Source organism: Myotis yumanensis, unplaced genomic scaffold (assembly GCF_028538775.1).
Source record: "Myotis yumanensis isolate MYYU_CA2020_CCGP unplaced genomic scaffold, mMyoYum1.0.hap1 SCAF_12, whole genome shotgun sequence".
Taxonomy (NCBI): Eukaryota; Metazoa; Chordata; class Mammalia; order Chiroptera; family Vespertilionidae; genus Myotis; species Myotis yumanensis.
In genome coordinates this window covers 33163521-33186281 of record NW_027223763.1, presented here as the reverse complement: position 1 = coordinate 33186281, position 22761 = coordinate 33163521, and the positions used below count along the sequence as shown (strand labels likewise).

The 22761-nt window shown below is 41.9% G+C and overlaps 1 protein-coding gene and 1 pseudogene across 1 annotated transcript in view; both read right to left on the bottom strand.

The window, feature by feature from the left end:
• Window positions 1–998: 998 nt before the first annotated feature.
• LOC139021156 (serine/Arginine-related protein 53 pseudogene) lies at window positions 999–8575 on the bottom strand (annotated as a pseudogene).
• Window positions 8576–8685: 110 nt separating this feature from the next.
• The window catches only part of KIF27 (kinesin family member 27), a 74203-nt gene continuing 60127 nt past the window's right edge, over window positions 8686–22761 (bottom strand). The window contains exons 14-17 of the mRNA XM_070431435.1: window positions 18684–18890; window positions 16412–16610; window positions 12503–12667; window positions 8686–9333 (exon numbers count right to left, since the gene is read on the bottom strand). Of these exons, the coding sequence (XP_070287536.1) occupies window positions 8849–9333; window positions 12503–12667; window positions 16412–16610; window positions 18684–18890 (1056 nt within the window). The 3' untranslated portion in view covers window positions 8686–8848. The remainder of the gene's footprint in view (window positions 9334–12502; window positions 12668–16411; window positions 16611–18683; window positions 18891–22761) is intronic.

Below are 22761 nucleotides of genomic sequence, written 5' to 3'. Positions count from 1 at the left end.
CCGTTGAAGCAACATTTTATTGGTGACTTTTTGGTTTTCCATTTGTCTTGCGTTCAGTTGATGTGGCAACCATCTTCCTTCCTTTAAAATCTTTCCCATTGCTTGTAAATGATCAGAAATGGTTTGCTGAGCAACATTTAATCTTTCTGCAAGTTGTTTTTGAGTTTGACCTGCATCTTCATCCAATCATGCTTGTAATTGTTGGTCTTCAAACTTTTTCATTTGACCTCGATGTCTTTGTCTTTCACATCGAAATCATCACTTTTAAAGCGTTTAAACCAGCGTTCACAAGTATCTAGAGATGGAGCATGTTCACCATAAGCTTCCCGAAGTATATGATAACTTTCAGTGGCACTTTTCTTCAAAATAATGAATTAAAACTTCCTGCAAATGCTCTTTTTTTTGCACGAAATTCGACATTTTTAAGTGTAAAAGTATCTATGATGTTAATACCTTCAGCAAATTTTACATATGAAGTTTTGAAGCTTGCTATCAATACAACAAAATAGCATACATATCAAATCGCATATATGTCAACATATGTGTAACTCCATCGATTGAAAAAAATCTGCATTATTAACTGGTACACCTAGTATTTATGCATTCATTTGCTGCTGCTTCTATATTTCTTGACCAGGGATCAAACCCACAATCTTGGCATATTGGGGACAACACTCTAACCAACTGAGCTAACTGGCCAGAGGTGTAATTACTTTAAGTGTAAAATATACATAATGGCCCGGCCAGTGTGACTCAGTGGTTGAGCATTGACTTATGAACCAGGAAGTCATGATTTGATTCCCGGACACAGCACATGCCTGGGTTATGGGCTTAATCCCCAGAAGGGGGCATGCAGAAGGCAGCTGATCAACAATTCTCTTTCATCACTGAAGTTTCTATCTCTCTGTCCCTCTTTCTTCCTCTCTGAAATCACTAAAAATATTTAAAAGATAAAATAAAATATACATAATGCATATTTTTTAAAATTCCAGTGAAGTTGAGAGAGGAATTATAGACATGAGCTTACAGATATTATAGACATTGAACATTCAGATATCAATACTCGAGTGATTTAAAGTCACAAGTATGTGCCTAAGAAAATAATTGAAAGAGCAAAATATGTCACACTTGCATTTAGTGCATAAGAATTTGTTTAGGCTATAGAACCACTAAAGATTTGACTCCTGGGCATTTCATTCTAAAACTTAGCATAAGACCTGTTGTTATTTGTGTGTGTGTGTGTGTGTGTGTGTGTGTGTGTGTGTTTTCATATAAGACACCCATTCTTGAATAAGGATTTATCACTTTATTGACCTGGACCAATACAAACAAGCCAATTGGCTAGTGGCAATCAAGTTCACTTAGTGAAGACCATGTGTATTTTAGCTGACACCTTGAACCCTGAGTTCATAAAGATAACAAGAATCATGGGACCAAAAAAGAAAAAGAAAGAAAAAACAATTAGCAAAAGAAAAACATTAAAGCACAAAAGCTCTTCATTGATGTTATTATGCCCATAGTTACCTATACTTATAGAATTCTCCAACACTGTTACCTATAACACTCTGGAGATAGGAAAGGAACGAGTACTTTTTGGATGCAGGCATGTCTTCTTTCAAAGGCTCTGGTATGGGTATGGTGGTGGGGGGGGGGGGTACCCATAATGAACAACAATAAGAAAACCATAAACATTTTATATACATGCAAAAAGGCAAACACAATGATAAAATGTTTAGACTAAAGAAATCATGTGAAATAAAAAGTAAAACTTACTAGTAACATATGTAAAAAAATAATTTTACTTGCCTTGAGCAGATGTCCTAATTTTTCTTTCCTTTGTGAAGGCACTAACTAAACTAAAATGATAAGAGGTTCACTTCCAGAATGTATTATTCAGGATATTATTTATATGTGTGTGTTTGTGTATTTATATAGCATAGAAAGGATATATGTTTAACTGGAGGAAGGAAAAATGTTGGGGTCCAACCCCAGCAGGTCCAGGGGTCCCCAAAGGTGTGGATGGAGTTGGCGAAGAAGGAATGACACAGAGACAGCGTTCAGTTGATCAGCAGCCTAGCCAGGATCTCCAGCCAAGTTCTGTCCTTTATTGTCTTGTTACATCTGTATTTATACCAGTTGATTTTAATCCTATCAATTTCTATTCCAAAGGTTAGGGCGTTTCTTATCTCCATTCCAGGGAGTAAAGATTATGTAGCTTAAGAGTGATTGTTCATAGTTAAAGTGATTAACTACCCGCCTGGCACTTAGTTAAGGGGTTTTATTCCCTCCCTAACTTCAGGGGAAAATCCCTACCTGGGGAAACAACCTTTCTCGGAGAGGTGACCTTGGTTAAAACACATAGCGCCAAGAAGGGGAGCAAACATATTAAGAACAGTATGCCATATACGCCAGGTCCCTTGAAACATATGCTGTTCAGATGTTTCTTCCCTGCAGCGACTGTGTCAAGCAGCAAGGATGGACCGGCTTCCGGCAAATTCCCCCTTTTTTATTTTTTAAATGATAGCGCATGTAAATCAGTGGCCACCTCTCAGATTGGGTTATTTAAGACTTGGAAGAAGACTGACAAGCAATGATAGCGAGCATAGCTATAAACATAGTGGATGGAGTGCATAAGGAGCCTTGTTCCTGTAGAAGGTTGCTGGCCTTTTCAGTCAAGGGATTTCAGCTGTCCTCAAGTCAGGGGTTTGGTTGTCCTTGTTGATCTGGCTAGTGGGCAGCGTTGCTGGCGATGGGCTTCCCGAAGCGTCAGCGCATTGAAGGGCTGGATCAAAGGGTCCATCAGGGCCGTGCTTGATGGTGGTGTCGGCGTCCGGAGCGGAGTCAGCTGTGCCCTCTGGGTCGGCCAATATGGATGATACCGGTTAGAAATAATACTGTGTGCCATTTACTTTAACATTGATATTTTTAGGATTAGCTTTATTAACAGCAGGGATTTTCATGCATTCCTCAATTTTACACTAGTTTTAATATTCACAGTGTTTAAGTTCAAGTCAACAAATATTCAAGCCCACATGAGAAATGAATTAAATGAGATTATCTTTTTATATAATTGGGTCAATTCTTTATAAGAGTAAAAAGTTAAAATGGAATATAAAAACCTAAATTTCCAATGTTACTGTTAATTCAACCATATATATTAATTAGGCCACAGGACTGCCCATTAGCCTTTCTTGTCGAAGAGCAATTAATCTCTTGAACCACTTCTCCTCAGCATCAGCTTTCTCAATAAATAAGTTCGGATGAGCCAGAGAATTGTCATCTTGGTACTTGATAGCAGTAGGGATGCTGCTCGGGTCTATTTCTTTTTCATTACTGGGTAGATCAGCAGCTACTGACACTGGTCCTGATGCTGCAGGTACATGCTTCACTTCACTGGCTTCCACCAACTTTTTGACTTCTTTATTTGATCTGAATGTCTGCTGAACAAAAGAATCACTTTCAATGGCTTCAATTTCTTTTACTCTTTTTACTTGTTCTACCAGGGTGGTTTGGTCTTCCTCCTTTCTTCTCTTTGCTTCTTCATTTCTTTCTTTGGCTTTCAATGCTTCATCAGCTTTTGCAGCAGCTTCAAGAACCAACTGTAGTCTGGCTTTGGCCTGTTCAGCTGGTGGCAGATGTTCTAATCCAGCTTTGATGTTCCCAGATTCCCCCCGTTTAATGTTGTGTAATTCCTTGTCCTTGCCTTTATCCTTCTCCTTTTCTCTTTTCTCCTTATCTCTGCCTTTATGTTGTTCTCTATCCCGAGATCGACTACGGGTTCTTCTGTGACTGGACCTTTTACTGCTTCGACTATGGGAATGTGGACGAGGTCTTGACCTGGACCTTCTTGTTCTGCTTTTTGACCTAGACCTCTGAACTCTATAGGATTTCCCCCAATCCCTTGAACGACTTCGACTTCGTTTTCTTCTAGAGCCATAAGAAGAGCTACTGCTTGATCGATGTCTCCATCTTCTATCATAAGAATGTGAGTGAGGCTGAAGATCTCTGGACCAAGATCTTGACTTTGACTTTGATTTCCTTCCATCTTTCCTTCGGCTATATGTTCTACTATCTGAAGAACTACTTGAAGATGACCGTCTACGATGTTTCTTTTTTCTCTTGCTTCTGCTTTCTTCTTCAGTATCTGATGAACAGCGTCCCATTTCTGGCTCCCAGTCTTCGGGATCACACCTCCCGCCAGATGTTGGGGTCCAACCCCAGCAGGTCCAGGGGTCCCCAAAGGTGTGGATGGAGTTGGTGAAGAAGGAATGACACAGAGACAGCGTTCAGTTGGTCAGCAGCCTAGCCAGGATCTCCAGCCAAGTTCTGTCCTTCATTGTCTTGTTACATCTGTATTTATACCAGTTGATTTTAATCCTATCAATTTCTATTCCAAAGGTTCAGGGAGTAAAGATTATGTAGCTTAAGGGTGATTATTCATAGTTAAAGTGATTAACTACCCGCCTGGCACTTAGTTAAGGGGTTTTATTCCCTCCCTAACTTCAGGGGAAAATCCCTACCTGGGGAAACAACCTTTCTCGGAGAGGTGACCTTGGTTAAAACACATAGCGCCAAGAAGGGGAGCAAACATATTAAGAACAGTATGCCATATACGCCAGGTCCCTTGAAACATATGCTGTTCAGATGTTTCTTCCCTGCAGCAACTGTGTCAAGCAGCAAGGATGGACCGGCTTCCGGCAGAAAAATCTGTATCTCTGCTATTTAGAAGTCAGTTCACATTTGCATTATCAAATCTAATCATTGTTGGTTGGATATAACTTTTTATTTGAGTTGGCTTTCAGAAAATGTGTTTATATTGCCACAGATAAAACAAATACGTGTCAATTTTTTGGGCAAGCAGGATTCTAGTATCAGAATACATTCTTACATGAATTATTTCTAAGTTATTTAAAATTAGGACCTTCATTAATAAGTATGTATTTATCCTATACATTAAAAGGCTAATATGCAAATTGTCCCTTCAACTAGGAGTTCAACCATGAGTTCAACCAGGGGGTGGGGCTGGCTGGCCAACTGCCCGAGGCCTCTCCCCTAGGCAAGCCCAGCCCGATCAGCCCCAATCAGGGCGGGCCAGCCAGGCCCCACCCGTGCACGAATTCGTGCACTGGGCTTCTGCTTAATATATAATTGCTATGCTATGTTAAGGCACTGGATTTTGCCATTATACATTTACACATTACATAGGATAGGCATTAAATATATATCATACAAAACAAAGGCAAAAGAAGGAGACTCACTTAAAACCAGAATCTGACTTCAAATAGCCCGTTAAAAACAAAATTTCCAAGATAGTTTATAATTTCATTGTTTGAAGCAGTTTCTCGTTGGGCCAATGTTATAAAACTGTAGTTCATTTCTGAGGTAAGTCCACAGAAGTCTAACCCATAATTTACGTGAATTTTAGTACCATGCTTAAGAGATATATAAACTATTCGCCAATTTTGAAGTTTGTATTGGTTTGGTTTTCTTTTCCTCTAGCTGTGGGACCAGGGGACCCTACTCCCTAGGGGCTAGAAACTAAAAAAAGGAACCATTAAGTCTTTGAGCACAGGGTAATAGTTTGGGTATTAGGTAAGATGGTCAGGCTCAACAGCAACAGAGAAAGGGGCAAAAGAAAAAAATAGCAGCACCAGATAAAAAAATCGAGTCAGCAAGGAAGTGAGTAACTCATTGAATAGGCATCTATAAGTAAGGGTGTTTTTGCTACCATCCCACCCAGACATTAAAGAAACAACTTTATTTTAAGTGAAACTTTGGAAAAGTAATAAAAAAGTAACAAACTATCTCTCTGGTCATTATAAGGGGATATTTTCTGTGATTGAAAAATATAGTGCAAAAGTGCAAACTGTATTATGTTGGGCAAATCAATGTTTAGTTCTTAATTCCAAATGAAGTTATTATATAATAAGGTTTAGACCAAAAAAAATTGAAGAAAATTTTTCATTTACTTACTTACAGCCCCAATGTAGTCTGGCCTGTCTGGGTGCAAAGCCTGACTAAACAGGTTGTAGAGAAAATTCTCAGATGAAGTGCATCATATTATTAGTTAAAGATCTTCTGGCTCGACTTCAAGCCTTATAGGTGTACTAGAGGCCTGGTACACCTCGGTACACGGATTCTTGCACCAGTGGGGTCCCGCAGCCTGGCCTGCGCCCTTCTTGCAATCCGAAATCTGGGATCCCTCGGGGGATGTCAGACTGCCGGTTTCAGCCTGATAACCTGGGCTGTGGGGATCGGGCGGAAACCGGCAGTCCAACATCCCCCGAGGAATGTAGTAGTGTGTGAAGCAGCAGGTGGTCAGGGAGGAGTCCGAGCCCAGGCTGGGCACCACTCCCACTCATCTCAGCCCCGCTGCGCCTGCTGCAGCTGCACTCACCAGCCATGAGCCTGGCATCTGGCCATGTCAGTCAGCTGTGGGAGTGGACTGACAACCAAGGGGCAGCTCCTGCGTTGAGCGTCTTCCTGCCCCCTGGTGGTCAGTGCACATCATAGCGACTGATGGAAGGGTCAACCAGTCACTTAGGGTTTTATATATATAGACTAGAGGCCCGGTGCACAAAAATTTGTGCACTCAGGGGGGAGGAGGGTCCCTCAGCCCGGCCTGTGCCCTCTCGCAGTCTGGGACCCCTCGGGAGATAATGACCTGCTGGCTTAGGCCTGCTCCCGGGTGGCAGAGGGCAGGCCCAATCCCTAGGTGCAGCCCCTGGTCGGGCTGAGAGCAGGGCCGCTGGGGAGTTGGGGCGCCACCCCCTGTCATGCACAGAGCAGGGCGGATCGGGAGGTTGCGATGCCACCCCTAGTCACGCTCAGGGTACTGCCGATTGGGGGGTTGGGACACCACCCCCTGTCACACTCAAGGCAGGGTCAATAGGGAAGTTGCGGCACCACCCCGTCATGCACAGAGCAGGGCCCATCAGGGGGGTTGGGGCTCCGTACCCTGTCACACACACAGCAGGGCCAATCAGGGGGTTGAGGAGCTCCCCCCTGTCACGCACAGAGCAGGGCCCATCAGGGGTTTGGGGAGCTCCTCCCTGTCACTCACAGAGTAGGGCCAATAGGGGAGTTGTGGCACCGCCCCCTGTCACACACAGAGCAGGGCGGATCAGGGGGCTGGGGCGCCGCCCTCTATCAATCACAGAGCAGGGCCAATCAAGGGGTTGGGGCGCTGCCACTGTCACACTCAGGGCAGGGCCGATGGGGAGGTTATGGCTCTACCCCGTCACACACAGAGCAGGGCCGATCAGGGGGTTGGGGAGCTCCCCCCTGTCACACTCAGGGCAGGGCTGATGGGGAGGTTGCGGCTCCACCCCGTCACACACACAGCCACAGGGCGATCAGGGGGTTGGGGAGCTCCCCCCTATCAGGCACAAAGCAGGGCTGATCAGGGGGTTGGGGTGCCTTCCCCTGTCATGAACAGAGCAGGGCGTATAGGGAGGTTGTGGCCCCACCACCTGTCACACACAGAGCCGCAGAGCGATCAGGGGGTTTGGGCGCTGCGCCCTGACACGCTGATCCCGGTGCTGGGAGGCATATTACCCTTTTACTATATAGGATAGAGGCCTGGTGCACAGGTCGGGGCCGGCTGGTTTACCCTGAAGGGTGTCCTGGTTCAGGGTGGGGGTCCCCACTGGGGTGCCTGGCCAGGCTGGATGAGGGGCTGAGGGCCATTTTCAGGCTGGCGGGTGACTGAAGCTCCCAACGTGTCCTTTTTTTTTTTTTTATTCAGGGCCAGCTTTAGCTCTGAGGCTCGGCTCCAGCTCTCAGGCCTCGGCTGCTGAAAGCAGGTTTCTGGCCTTTGTTTACCTTCTGTATTTGAAACAATGTTGCGGTACTGCTGGCTGAAGCCTGGCTGACTAAAGCAGGTTTCTGGGTTTGGTTTAGCTTCTATATTTGTTACAATGTTTCTTAGAGTTGCAGCTCAGAGGCCGGCAAGGCAGGCGGGGAAGCTTGGCTTGCTCCGTCACTGAAGCAAGCAAGCCTCCCTGTTCGCATCAGCTGCCTGGCTGCCAGCCACCATCTTGGCTGGCAGTTAATTTGCATATCTCCCTGATTAGCCAATGGAAAGGGTAGCGGCTGTACGGCTAATTACCATGTTTCTCTTTTATTAGATAGGATTCCATGTGACCAGATATATTTTCCTTGAAATGTTAGAATGCTTTAGTGTTATTCTATTATTGCTTCCCTGTTTCATAGAACTGCACTAATTTCTCCCATTTTTAGTAGCATAAAGAGAGAGATGTTGAATAGATAGGGCAGGAAAGAAATGAAAACTTGTATTCCATAATATTATCAAACCAATATTATAACATTCTAAATACTATTCCAGAAAAAGAACAGAGGCCATGTTTAAAGAATCAAGACTGATCACTCAACCTCTGTGGGTTCTAAGGACCATAAATTAACCTTAATCCACAAATCTAACCAGTTGCCAGACTACATTTTGGCACAGGTTTTTAGCTGTGTCAATACATATGCAGTAGGTGACTTTCCCTCTAACATAAGCAATATGTAACTGGATCATTTTAAAATTTAAAAAAAAAAAACTTGTATTTTAAAATAACAGTAAAAAACTTGTAAGACATAATTATTGCATTATAACATACTTACATAATAATATACTTTTATATTATATAATAATATACATTTGATGGATATACAGTTTATTATTCTACTCTTTATCTTGTTCTTCAAATATGCCTGGAAAAGAATTTTAGACAAATTTATAAGTGGAAAAATTTAAATGTTCCATTACTTGACAGTATTGGAAAATGTGTGTTTGGTTATTATGGAAAAGCAAATTAAAATTTCTAAGTTTTAATTTAACTACCTAAGTTTTTAAGTCACTCGGTTTCCTAGCTATTTCAATGGAATCGACAGTCATAGATCCAACCCCAACTACAAGACTGGACCGTCGTAATGATAGTTCCAAGGCAGAAATCTGACGTAACTCTTTGCGACACAACTTTACAGGCATGACACCATGAAGCTGTCCCACATTTCCCATTGGCTGAATTTGGGGTGATGGTTGACTGTGAGATTTTCTAAACTGATTTTCATCTATTTCTGTTTTATCCTCGTCGCTTAACAAATGTCCACTAGTGGGTGCTAAAGAGCTATAAATTGGAGGTAATTCGGGGCCATTTTCCCAGAGCTTCTGAGAATTTGGTTGTGTTCTTAAACTGCTTGCTGAACTGTCTAATTCTCTTTCCCTTCCACTTAATTTCATACTTTCAGTTCTGGATGCCCATTTTAATTCTTCTGAAACCATGCTTGATTCTTCTGGGTTCAGGACTCCATCTCCAGCATCATGATCTAAAAATAATCCAACAAGCAAAGAAAGTTAGAGAGTTCCTCAAAAGCAGGTATTTTAGTCATGACATCCTAACATTATTACATTAGTGTTTTTCTTTTTTATTGAGTTTATTGGGCTGACATTGGTTAATAAAATTTTATAGGTTTTCAAGTGTACTAATTACATTATTATCACTGATAAATTGTTTTTCAGCTTTTTTGTTAAATAATTTCTTAGACAAATATAAGCATGAATATGAACTATTCTGATTTTACTTCGAGGCATCTTGCATGTGAATAACTGAGAACTTTTGCTCTGGAACAAAGTTGAGAAATAGTCTGCTAGTGATTTTGGTACTCCCTGGAAACACAGAAGTGTTTGGGCCTCCCTGGTTCCCTTCCAACCTGCCCTCCACTGGGATTGCCACTGGTGATCACATTCCAAATCCTAGCTAAGTGAAGCCAGCACTGGAGAATACTGTCTCCGCCCCATATCTCCAGCGACTCTTCTGGGACTTGGCATTATATGTGTGAAAATCTAGTCTTGATAGGAGGGTTCTACTCTCTGAATATACTCTGAGGTTCTATTATCAAAATGGAGATGGGAGCAAAGCCCCTCAGTGAGGGACACTCTGCTGGAACAAAGCCTGAGGTTCTCAAATTATAGAATCATCAAACAGCAAAGACAAATACTTGTTTAAGGGAAGCCCATATAGGTACTGGACCTCATATAATGAAAAATGCCAACTTTAACATATGTTGACACATGATTAGGACACTTCTAGTCCTATGAACATCAAGTTTAAAAACAGAAGTTGCACAATGGCAACTCCCAAGCCAAATCTGACCCTCAGATAGGTTTTACTTAGCCTATAAAATAATACCTGACCCAAAATTTGAAAATTGGAAAGTTTCATATAAAAATATAGACTTCCAACATTTCTAGAAAAAGAAAGAGAACTGACAATTTCTGAATAGCAACTGGAGCAGAGTTGCCCCTGCCCACTTAGACAACAGCTGCAGGCCCCTCTGCTCACTTTGGCTTCCCTGGCTCCTGCAGGCATGTTAGTTTGTGACTCCTGGTTTAAAACATAATTTGTTTTCTAGTATTTAAAATTCTCTCAAAAAACACCTGAATGAGCAAATGACATAGATCCTCACATAGAACTAGCAGATCCTCACACAGCTGACCACAGACAGTGCTCCCAAGGTTTGCTTCACATTAGAGTTAATAGGAAGTTTTAAAAATCCTAATGCCCAGGTCACAGTGGCACATGCAGAAGAACACAGAAGGGCTCACTGGAGAAGCCCATCTTGGATTCTTCACAATAGAAAGTTTCCCTCTTCCAGAATTTTACCATTAGGGAACGAATTAGAGAAAGATTAATTCACCCAAGGTCACACAGCTAGTAAAATAAGAAGTTAGGAGTCCAGCCCAGATCTTTTTTTTTTTCTTGTTTTATTAAACCCAGATCTTCTGATTCTAGTATCCTCACAGAATTTTATAGTGATTTAAAGTGATATAAGGATAGAGACTGAAATATGTAAACAAGAACATAGACTGCATGTCTATATAAACTGATTCTATTCTCATAAAATATGTTAGAAAACAGATGCACTATACCAGTGATGGCGAACCTTTTGAGCTCGGCGTGTCAGCATTTTGAAAAACCCTAACTTAACTCTGGTGTCGTGTCACATATAGAAATTTTTTGATATTTGCAACCATAGTAAAACAAAGACTTATATTTTTGATATTTATTTTATATATTTAAATGCCATTTAACAAAGAGAAATCAACCAAAAAAATGAGTTCGCGTGTCACCTTTGACACGCATGTCATAGGTTCGCCATCACTGCACTATACAGAGACATAACCAAAAAGTGACCACAATATTCTGGTCAAAAGATTAATTTTTATGCATTTGAAAATGCTAAAAATACTCAAAGAAGATAAATACAAGCCCAATAGGCAGACAATGAAAAGAGTACTATAAAAACTAATGAACCGAATACCAATTAATATGTATTAACTAGAGGCCCGATGCACGAAATTCGTGCAAGAGTAGGCCTTTCTTCCTCCGGCTGCCGGCACCGGCTTCCCTCTGGCATCCGGGACCCGGGCTTCCCTCGTAGCCCCGGCTTCATCTGGAAGGTCGTCCAGAAGGACGTCTGGAAGGACATCCAGTCTAATTAGCATATTATGCTTTTATTGCTATAGATTAGGATACTAACTATATAGTATTTTTTAGAAAACTCAGAATTTAATATGTATGTTTAAGTTGCTATATTTTATTTTTTTAAAGTGATGTTTTTTGTTTTTTTATTTTTAAATATATTTATTGATTTCAGAGAGGAAGGAAGAGGGAGAGATAGAAACATCAATAATAAGAGAGAATCATTGATTGGCTGCCTCCTGCACACCCCCTACTGGGAATCGAGCCCACAACCCGGGCATGTGCCCTGGCCGGAATCGAACCTGGGACCCTTCAGTCCGCAGGCCAACACTCTATCCACTGAACCAAACCAGCAAGGGAAAGTTGCTATATTTTATAATTCAAACCAATCTTGTTTAATGTCATTATTATTAGAGTAACATTTTGAGATAAGATATAATACAAGTTATATCCCCAATATGATTCCAACTTTATTTTTTTTTAAAGCATGAAGAAAGTACTGACAAGAATTATACTAAATGTTAACAGTTTTGAATAGAATTATGGGTGTGCTTTTATGCTATATTTTTCAAATTTTTCTATAATTACTATATATCACTTTTTATAGACAAAAAAGTTTTTAAGATGGGTCAAAATAGAATAGTGAATTAGCTGAAATCATATCTTTTTTTTTTTTAATCCTCACCGAGGATATTTTTCCCATTGATCTTTATAGAGAGAGAGTGGAAGGGAGTTATTTTAGGTTAGGGAATACAAAAGCCTATGGCACATGGCAAGCAATATGTGTCATTTCCTTCACACATATACGTTTATTCATTCATTAATTTTCCCTGTGGTTCTTTCTATCTTATACATAGACTAGAGAACTACTTTCACTTACAGAGTCAAATAGAAGTTAAATATCTAATCCTAAATAACCAAATCGATTGGGAAAAGCTGAACTACAAATTAGATGGACTTTACCAAATGCTAGAAAAACATTGTTAGCATGACAAGTAGCATTAAATGCTTACATTCAGATGGTACCGGTGGCCTCCAAACTGCTTCCCCTAACAATTCCTTAAGTTTCTTCTTAAGATCTCTGCTGGTTTTCTTATAGAAATAAAGATCTTTTTCCACCTGTTGGATTTTATCTTCATATGTTTTTAAAGTTTCCATAATGCCTTCCCCATCTTGCTCTATAAAATAGAAATTTACATTTAAAATCAGCTTAAAATAAATGATTGAAAATTATGTATTTTCATATTTAAAGGGTCAGATTATGTTACAATGTATCTGTTACCTGAATGGATATGTTTCCACCTACAATTTGGATTCTTCTGCCTCTAAAATTTTTCAAAGTAGGAATGATACCTTAGTCACCTTACCACATTTTTATGATTCATAAGCACTTTCTGAATAGCTACTAACTAGATTTATCCTTAGAACAACAGAAGGTTTTTTTTCTATACAAAGTTCACATTTGGAACTCTGTCCATCAGCTACATCAATATCTTCAAGTTTATATCAGGAACAGTGGGCATATGAAAAGTCACAGGCCTCTGACTATAAGCCCAGAGAATATACGATAAAAAAACAACAACAAAAAAACCCCCCACACAACAACAAAAAAGCCCTCAAAACAAACAAACCAAAAACAAAGTCAAAAGAAGCTAGAAAGATTAAATTACAAAGGAAGACACAACAAAAGAAGAGGAAATAGCATCATAACAGGGAGAGGCAAAAGTAGGTTTATAGTTTTGAGTAGGTGACACAGGGTTTATTCTTATACTAGAGGCCCGGTGCATGAAATTGGTGCACTCGGGGGATTGAGGGGGTATTCCCTCAGCCTGGCCTGTGCCCTCTCGCAGTCCAGGAGCTCTCAGGGGATGTCCGACTGACGGCTTAGGCCCGTGGGGAGTGGGCCAAAGCCAGCAGTCGGACATCCTTAGTGCTGCAGTGGAGGCGGGAGAGGCTCCTGCCACCGCCACTGCGCTTGCCAGCCATGAGCCCGGCTTCTGGTGCACTGACCACCAGGGAACAGCTCCTGCATTGAGTGTATGATGCTCCCTGGTGGTCAGTGCGCATCATAGTGACCAGTTGTTCTGCCATTTGGTCTATTTGCATATTAGCCCTTTATTATTATACTATAGGCCCGGTGCACAAAAATTTGTGCACTGGGGGGGGGGGGGGGGCCGGGGGGGTCCCCCAGCCAAGCCTATGCCCTCTCACAGTCTGGGACCCCTTGGGAGATAACGACCTGCTGGCTTAGGCCTGCTCCTGGGTGGCAGAGGGCAGGCCCAAACCCTAGGTGCAGCCCCTGGTCGGGCTCAGAGCAGGGCCGATTGGGGAGTTGGGGCGCCGCCCCGTCATGCACAGAGCAGGGCAGATTGGGAGGTTTCGATGCTACCCTCAGTCACGCTCAGGGTGGGGTCGATTGGGGGGTTGGGGCACCGCCCCCTGTCACACTCAAGGCAGGGTCGATGGGGAGGTTGTGGCGCCACCCCCTGTCACGCACAGAGCAGGGCCAATCAGGGGGTTGGGGCGCTGCCCCCTGTCACGCACAGAGCAGGGCCCATCAGGGGGGTTGGGGCTCCATACCCTGTCACGCACAGAGCAGGGCCAATCAGGGGGTTGGGCGCTGCCCCCTGTCATGCACAGAGCAGGGCCCATCAGGGGGTTGGGGAGCTCCCCCCTGTCACTCACAGAGCAGGGCCGATCAGGGGGTTGGGGCGCCGCCACTGTCACACTCAGGGCAGGGCCGATGGAGAGGTTATGGCTCTACCCTGTCACACACAGAGCAGGGCCTGTGGGGGGGGGGGGGGGGGGGAGTTGGGGCGCCGCACCCTGTCACACACAGAGCAGGGCTGATCAGGGGGTTGGGACGCCGCACCCTGTCACACACAGAGCCGCAGGGCTGATCCGGTGCCAGGAGGCCTCGCAGCTCCGCTGTTCCCGGTGCTGGGAGGCATATTACCCTTTTACTATATAGGATAGAGGCCTGGGGGCCGGCTGGTTTGCCCTCAAGGGTGTCCTGGATCAGGGTGGGGGTCCCCACTGGGATGCCTGGCCAGCCTGGATGAGGGGATGATGGCTGTTTGCAGCTGGTCACACACCCTTCAGGGTGGGAGTCCCCACTGGGGTGCCTGGCCAGTCTGGGTGAGGGACTGAGGGCTGCTTTCAGGCTGGCGGTTGTTGACTGAAGCTCCCAACCGCTCCTTTTTTTTCTCTTTATTTTACTCTGGGCCAGCTTTAGCTCTGGCTTTAGCTCTGAGGCTTCTGCTGGTTTGTTTGCGTTCTATAATTGAAACAATGTATAACTCCAGCTCTGAGATCCCGGCAGGCTGAAAGCTGATTTCTGGGGTTTTGTTTAGCTTCTATATTTGTTACAAAGTTTCAAACTGCCAGCTCAGAGGCCGGCAGTGCAGGCGGGGAACGTTGGAGTCTGCAGTCACTGCAGCAAGCAAGCCTCATGTTCGCTTCAAGCTGCCTGGCTGCCGGCCGCCATCTTGGCTGACAGTTAATTTGCATATACTCACTGATTAGCCAATGAAAAGGGTAGTGGTCGTACGCTAATTACCATGTTTCTCTTTTATCAGTGTAGATAGGAAGGACTAGAGGCCCGGTGCACAAATTCATGCATGGGTGGGGTCCCTAGGCCCGGCTGGCAGTCAGTCCTGATCGGGGCCAGGCCGATCGGTGCGGGAAGATCAGGGCCGGCCAGCTGCGGGGAGGGACCGGCCAGGGGAAGGGGCCGTGGGAGGTTTTCCAGCGGGGGGGAGGGACTGCGGGAGGTTGGCCAGCTGCGGAAGGTTGGCTCTGGGAGTGCACTGACCACCAGGGACAGCTCCTGAGCATCAGCCCCTGGTGTTCAGTGCCTGCCATAGCGACTGGTTGACTGGTCGTTCTGGTCATTCAGTCATAATGGTTGCTTAGGCTTTTATATAAATAGATTATTATTTATTTATTAATAATGTTATTTTCCATACTGTAAACCTACTTTTGCCCCACCCTGTACATTAAAATTTATATTAAAATACCACTTTTAGAGTCTTAAGGTAAGCAGAGCACATCTGAATGATTATGATGTGAGGGATCCTGTCATCAGGCAACTGGATGTCAATTAACTGGTTATAGAATTAACTTAGAGGCAAATTGCCTAAGCACTCAAATTCACATATTTTCCAATTTTCTGCTTCCTTGGTTTGCTTCTTCCAGATCCCTTTAAATGCATTTCCAGCTATAGATGCATAAGAATCAAGACTAAGCAGCTAAGCAGCCTGGACTGAAGCATTACCAGTATCCCCGGGCAGTGATTTTGTTATCATAGCAACTGCTTGTGTACCAGCCATATGCCCAGGTAATGTGAGGACTTACTGCTATGACAGCTCTTTCCACATCAGAGTTGATGGTTGAACTATTGTGCACTGGTAACAGTATGTGTCCATCTATGGCAGACTAATTTTGACCTAAGATATAACCTTAATGCATAAAAGTTATAATCAGCTGAAAATTATAACAAGAAATATAACTAGAAATCTGACAGAGCCTATCATTTTAATTTTATGAAGGGAAAGTAATTTAAAAATCAATTACTATATCCTTAGGAGATAAAAACTTTTCAACTGTACACCACAAAGCCAGAAGTAATTCCACAACTCTACGTAAAAACCAGACCAACAAAATAATAACAGGATTGCAGCAGTTCTTGTGTGTGACAGTGGGGATAAGCACATGGGGTGGCATTTCAAGCATGAATAGCTCTACATCAAAGGCAGTGATCCCAACATGTGCTAACCAAAACATGGAAGGCAGAAAAACATGAAAAGTAGTAACTTTATAGATGCTGGACTTTTAAGTGATCAAATGCTGTTCCATCTTCCTTCCCAAATCCCCCTCCTACATATCACCTATACAGAACTGACAAGAGGGCAGGCAGGTACCTTGGAAATGATGTAACAGCAATTGCATTTTTTGCTCATGTTCCTTTTGTTGGAAGGTCAGTCTCCGATCACACTGCAATTTCAGATGTTCCAGTGCAGATTCCAATTCACGAACCATATTATCCCGTTCCAGGATCTTCATTTTAATTTCTTTATTCTGTAACTGTAGTTTTCGCTCAGTTTCTCGCAAATTAACCACCTAGAAAATACATTTTTTGACCTTTTCAGTCTGTCTTAGGTACAACAGATAAATCTATTTCTGTTAGGTAATGTAAGATGAACTTCCTTAATCACCGTGGTATAACTAGGCAAATGCTTTGTAACAGACCCACAAAATAACCTAACAGCCTTTTGAACTTGTTGGGATTCTGAATTGGTAGTAACTTTATTTCAGTATAATGTTGCTCTACTAACTGCTCCTCCAACATTTCTTAGACATTTATAATCCTACTAGAGGCCTGATGCACGAAATTTGTGCAAGAGGCTCAGCCCCCGCCCCCACCACGGCCCTTGTCAGCCACCTCTGCCTCCACCCGCCAACAGCTTTCCAGTCTAATTAGCATATTACGCTTTTATTATTATAGTTTACATTTATAATCCTATAATTCGATTTCTCTAGTCTAAGAAGATATTAAGAAGCTAAAGACTCTTATAATAGCCAGATAATTCCCCATGTGAAATCCATAATGGATGTTATAAATAAGTGACAAAATTTTTAAAACTCTAAATACCGAGTTTGGTTTTAGATTGTCCATTTAGTCCATTGAGTTCTTCTCTGCATTGATATGAAGTAAAAATGTCTGTGTCACAGAGCTTGTTAGTAGTATAATGACCTTTTAAGAAAAATACTTTTCCCAATGGTTCTCAGGATCAGAAATCCACTGACCTTAGCCTGGACGCTTTGGGTTAAGAACACTTACTCTAAGATTACCACAAAAGAGTTATCTATATCAAAACCTTCGGAGTACCCCACCATTTTTCTGCCCTCCACACACCCAGCGATAGAATGCACTCTCACCAATAACAGCAGCTTACTACTGACAATAATTATCCAAGAGGAGGGCTGTGCACAACAATTCTATTCATTTCTCATCTTTTTAAACTTGTGTAACAGAATTAGAACTTTATTTTAAACTTCAGTGTTTTATTGCTCATTAGTTGTCTGATATTCCCTTAAATTGCATATACTTTTCAGAGAAAAAAGTTATCTACTTGTTTAACACTTCATAATATATATTTTTAAAGAACACATTAGAAAAAAGATGGATATAGTTCTCCATGGTACAAAGCATTTCTGGATCAGTAAATTGTCAAATACATATAAAATCCTATATAATAAAAGCCTAACATATGCTAAGTGTCTGGTCATCTGTTCAACCAAAGTGTAATATGCTAATAATATGCTAAGGCCACTCAACCACTAGCTATGATATGCACTGACCACCAGGGCGCAGACAATTGACCAGTCGCTATGATGTGCACTGACCACCAGGGGGCAGACGCTCTGACTGGTAAGTTAACTTGCTGCTGGGGTCCAGCCAATCAGGACTGAGTGAGACGGGCCAGACACGCCCTGGAGCCCTCCTGTGGTCCCTCCCAGGCTGGCCAACCTCCTGCGTCCCTCCCCAGCCCTGATCATGCAATGGTGGGGTCCCTTGGCCTGGCCTACACCCTCTCGCAATCCAGGACCCATCGGAGGATGTCAGAGAGCCGGTTTCAGTCTGATCCCACAGGCAGCCTGAGGGACCCCACTGGTGCACGAATTTGTGCACCGGGCCTCTAGTATAAAGTGTTTTTATTCATATTAAGCATATTCAGGTTAGTGATGTACCACTTCAGCTCCATATCAATTCAGAGGTTATGATGAAAAAAATAAGTGTACCCCTCTCCTACAGCAATGAAAGAAAGGTAACCCAAACTTGGAGGACCTTGATTTTTCATGAGTGCTGATTAGCAACATCCAAATCTAGAAAACATCAAGAAGCAGTGACTGAGGAATGTAAATTCTTTGATTTTAAAAACTACTTCAAAAAGCTCTTATTTCAGAAGACCCTTCAAATTTAAGAACCACACCAAGTTAGGCGTACATACTTGGATAATCACAAAGCTTTCAGATGACAGCATGCAGTACTGTAAAGAGAAATCATGCTTAAATCTGGAGTTACACCATTTTTATATGTCTTTTAATTTCCTTAAAAATTCTAAATATGTGAGATATGTAAGCATCTTGACTCCTCTTTAGAAGAAAATCCTCTCTCTCTCAAAAACTAACCTTATTGAAATATCTGAAAAGGATAGCTCTAATCTCAGTAGGATTCAGGGCAATTAGTTTTTCCAAGACGTTTGCTTCACTATAATAGAGGTTTTGAAAAGAAACTCTGAGCGAGTTCTGGCGACTTTGGATACTTTCATTCTTGTACTCAATTGCAGCTTCCAAAGCTTCAATCCCTTCTTCAAGTTGGAAAAGAGCATGTTCTTCCTACAAATAACACAACAGAAATTATTTTATTATTTTTTAAAAATATATTTTTATTGATTTCAGAGAGGAAGGGAGAAGGATAGAGAGAGATAGAAACATCAGTGATGAGAGAGAATCATGGATCAGCTGCCTCCTGCACTCCCCCTACTGGGGATCGAGCCCACAACCCTGGTATGGGCCCTTGACTGGAATCGAACCTGGGACCCCTCAGTCTGCAGGCCAACGCTCTATCTACTGAGCCAAACCAGTTAGGGCAGAAATCATTAATTTTAAATGAAATAGTATAACTTGGACTTTGTCACATACCAAGATCTTACTATGCTATGTTAAGTCCTCACTTAATGTTGTCGATAGGTTCTTGGAAACTGCGACTTTAAGCAAAACAATGTATAACAAAACCAATTTTACCATATGCTAATTGATATAAACAAGAGTGAAGTCCCTATGGCATATATCTGGCCACAAAAACATCACCAAACCCCTAAATAAAGACCCAAAACACTTCTAATATTAAACATTGAAATAAATGTGAGCTATACATACATTTAAGGAAGATTAATAAAAACAAGTAAGATAATGATTTTCCAACCCACTAATTCAGTTGAGGGTTATGGGTGGCCCAAGCCTGTGTCTACACTCAGGGTGCAAGGTGGGAACCCTCCCTAGACAGGACACTCACTCTTCCATTGCAGGGCACACTCACACCCACATTCACTCAAACTGGGACAATTTAGACACATGTATTCATCTAATGTGCACAGCTTTTGGGATGTAGGGGGAAACCGGAGTCCAAAGAGAAAACCTTCACAGACTAAATTCCAAATAGATAGTGACCCCAGCCTGGAATTGATGCCTCCCCCCTCCCATCAACATTATAATGACCTGACTTCGAATGAAATGACATTACTCAAGGACCTGCTGTATTTGAATCTAATGGGCATTACCCATACTTCTTTCCTTCTTCTAAACTTTAAGGAAAGAATGTTTATTGAGTGCGTGCTATGCTACACAGTGCTTATGTTGGTATACACATATATAACATATAATCATTGAATCCCTGCAATAAATCTATTAGTAAAATGGAAGAGGCAGAAGCTTAGGTGAGTTATGGAACATCCCAAGGTCATACAGCAAATGCTGAACACCAAGCCTCAGCCTACAGGATTGGCTATTTTGTAATACATCTCCCCCCCAGCTCCTAAAGTATAATGTGTCCGGGAGATCTGGAGACCCATTGATGTTTCTTCAAACATCTATTAAAACAATAAATTGCTAGGAGGGAAAAAATAAATAAGATTCAGAATAAATTAAGAACTTGTAACCAGAGTTGTCTCTCTAAGGGAAAAAACAATATGGCATTAAAAAACGTAGTGAGGATATAAGGACATGAAACATTTCTTAAGAGACATCATTGGAGGGCAAATATGGCAGCATAACATTTTTTTCATATGCCAGAGAAGATTTCCTTTGTAGAAAATCTAGTGGTTCTCTGAACTATCCAAATAACACGTTATGTGGGGGGAGGGATCCAAATCTTGGTAAGAAATTATTTCAGACTTGCCAAGACCTTGATATACAGTGAGTGGCCAGATTATTATGACCACCCCATCAGTACCTTCATTGGGCTACCTTTTGCCTTCAATACTGCGGCACTCGTCATAATCATCTGGCCACTCAGTATATATATGTATACTTGTACATGTGGTGGAGGTTACCTCTACTCTAAGTTCCTGAATGCAGAGTATCTTGCCCTGGTTGCCTAGCACAGTATATGTCACACAGTTTAAACTCACTGTCTATTGAATGAGTTGATGAAGGAAGAAGATAAAAAATATTTTTTTCATTAAGTCGTGGTTATGTGACCCAAGTATTTCTTTCCACTCCTCTCCCCAGCATTTCCAGGAAAATAATGTCAGTACTTCTAATCTACCTAAAACACAGAGTGATTTCCAGAGCTCCTTTTCTGAAATTCAGGGAAATAGTATGTAACAACCTATTCCAGTGAAAGGTCAAATAATACTTATTTTTAAAAGCTAGTTTATCAAATATCCTGAAAGAGCCATTTTGAACAAAGTGTTCTGCAGCCATTTTATTTCTCTGTGCAATCACTAACCATGAAGAACTTGATGATTTGACAATCACTCCATTAGAAAAAAAAAATAAACTTAAATCCTGAAAGGTATTAGGTTGAATGAATCAGGAACCAGAAAATAAAAGTAAGTTATCCAAAGAACATATTTGACTCATGAATGCATAGTGTGATTATAATTTTACCAAAAACAAATGTGGAAATAGTTGGCCTTTATATATGGCTGGGAACAATTAGGTGCAAATTTAATTCCTACAGTTTTGGATCCAAGTTAAGGAAGCACCAAGATACTATACGACAGTACATCAACTATGGAACCCTGACACCAGCCTGCTCCAATGGGCAGCGTCTAAATATTTGTGGGTCCCACTAACCCAGCAATAGGTATAGATTGACAAGATGAGTGGCAATGGGGAACTGTCCCAGGATGAAAATTTCCCACAACTGATACCATCGATTACCAAGAATTGACTATCCTTTATCATAAGAGCACTTTTTAAAACAACTGTGTACCAAGGAGCAGGTCTGGGTGGGGCCTAAGGCTCTGCATTTCTAACAGGCTTTCTGGTGACCCTGCTGCTGCTGGTCCAGAGGTCAGTGATCTGAGAGTAATAGAAATCTAAAGCAATGGCCTCTATACCTTTTGGATCACACATACCAATCAATACAAAAAGAAAACAAAACTAAAAGTTTTGAGCAAGCACATTAGAACATATTTATGTTCTAATCCTAAAACATAAAATTGGAAGCTTACCTCAATTACTAGGCAACTACTCTGCATTATTAAAAAAAATAGTTAATTTTTTAAAATCTTAGTTTCTGAATTTTACCAAAGGAAGTGATTTGCTTATATTAAAGTGTATAGTAATCTAAAACCTATCACTTTCCCAAATTAGAAAAATATTTTGATTTATTGTGGAAAGAGAAAATAATTCCAAGCAAGTTTAAAGACATCAAAACAGCAAACCATTCCACCTAGATTTTATTGTCTTGTGTCACATCAGCATTTCATGTTCCCCACCATCTGCTATTGGTGGGTCTTTTTGTTAATATTAATCTCGGATTGAAAACCGTGGGGAGAGCAGAGCCCATTTCAGAGCCAACTAAAAAGAACCATGTGGTCACTGGGCCAGGAGCTTGCTTAGCTCTGCTGCAAGGAACTTGAATAGAACCTGTGGTCATTCCCAATTAACCTCTTCCGGGCAGACCCAGCCTGAGATTCTGCCTGTGGCTGTGCTTGTGGCTGCGTCGTGGGGTCTTGTGACACTGAGGAAAGGTTTGACTGGAGAAAGTATCTGTGCTCCAGCTCGGCTTTGAAGCAGAGCTTGGAATGTTCCAATGTGTCTATTACAATCAGCTTATAACTTTTTAAAAAATAGGTAATCAGTAGTGTTATGTAGTTATTTTTTGAATGTTTTTATTGATTTCAGAGAGAGACAGGGAGAGGGAGAGGGAGAGAGAGAATCAAACATCAATGATGAGAGAGAACCATTTATCAGCTAGCTGCCTCCTTCACACCCCCTACTGGGGATTGAGCCCACAACCCAGGCATGTGCCCTGACCAGGAATCGAACCAGGACCTTCTGATTCATGGGTCACCACTCAACTACTGAGCCACACCAGCTGGGCTCAGCTCATTCATTCATTCATTCATTTATTTAAATATAGGTTGTTGTTTTTTTAATCCTCATCCAAAGATATTTTTCCATTGATTTTTAGAGAGAGGGAAAGACAGAAAGAAATATGTGAGAGACACACATCCATTGGTTGCCTCCTGCAGGA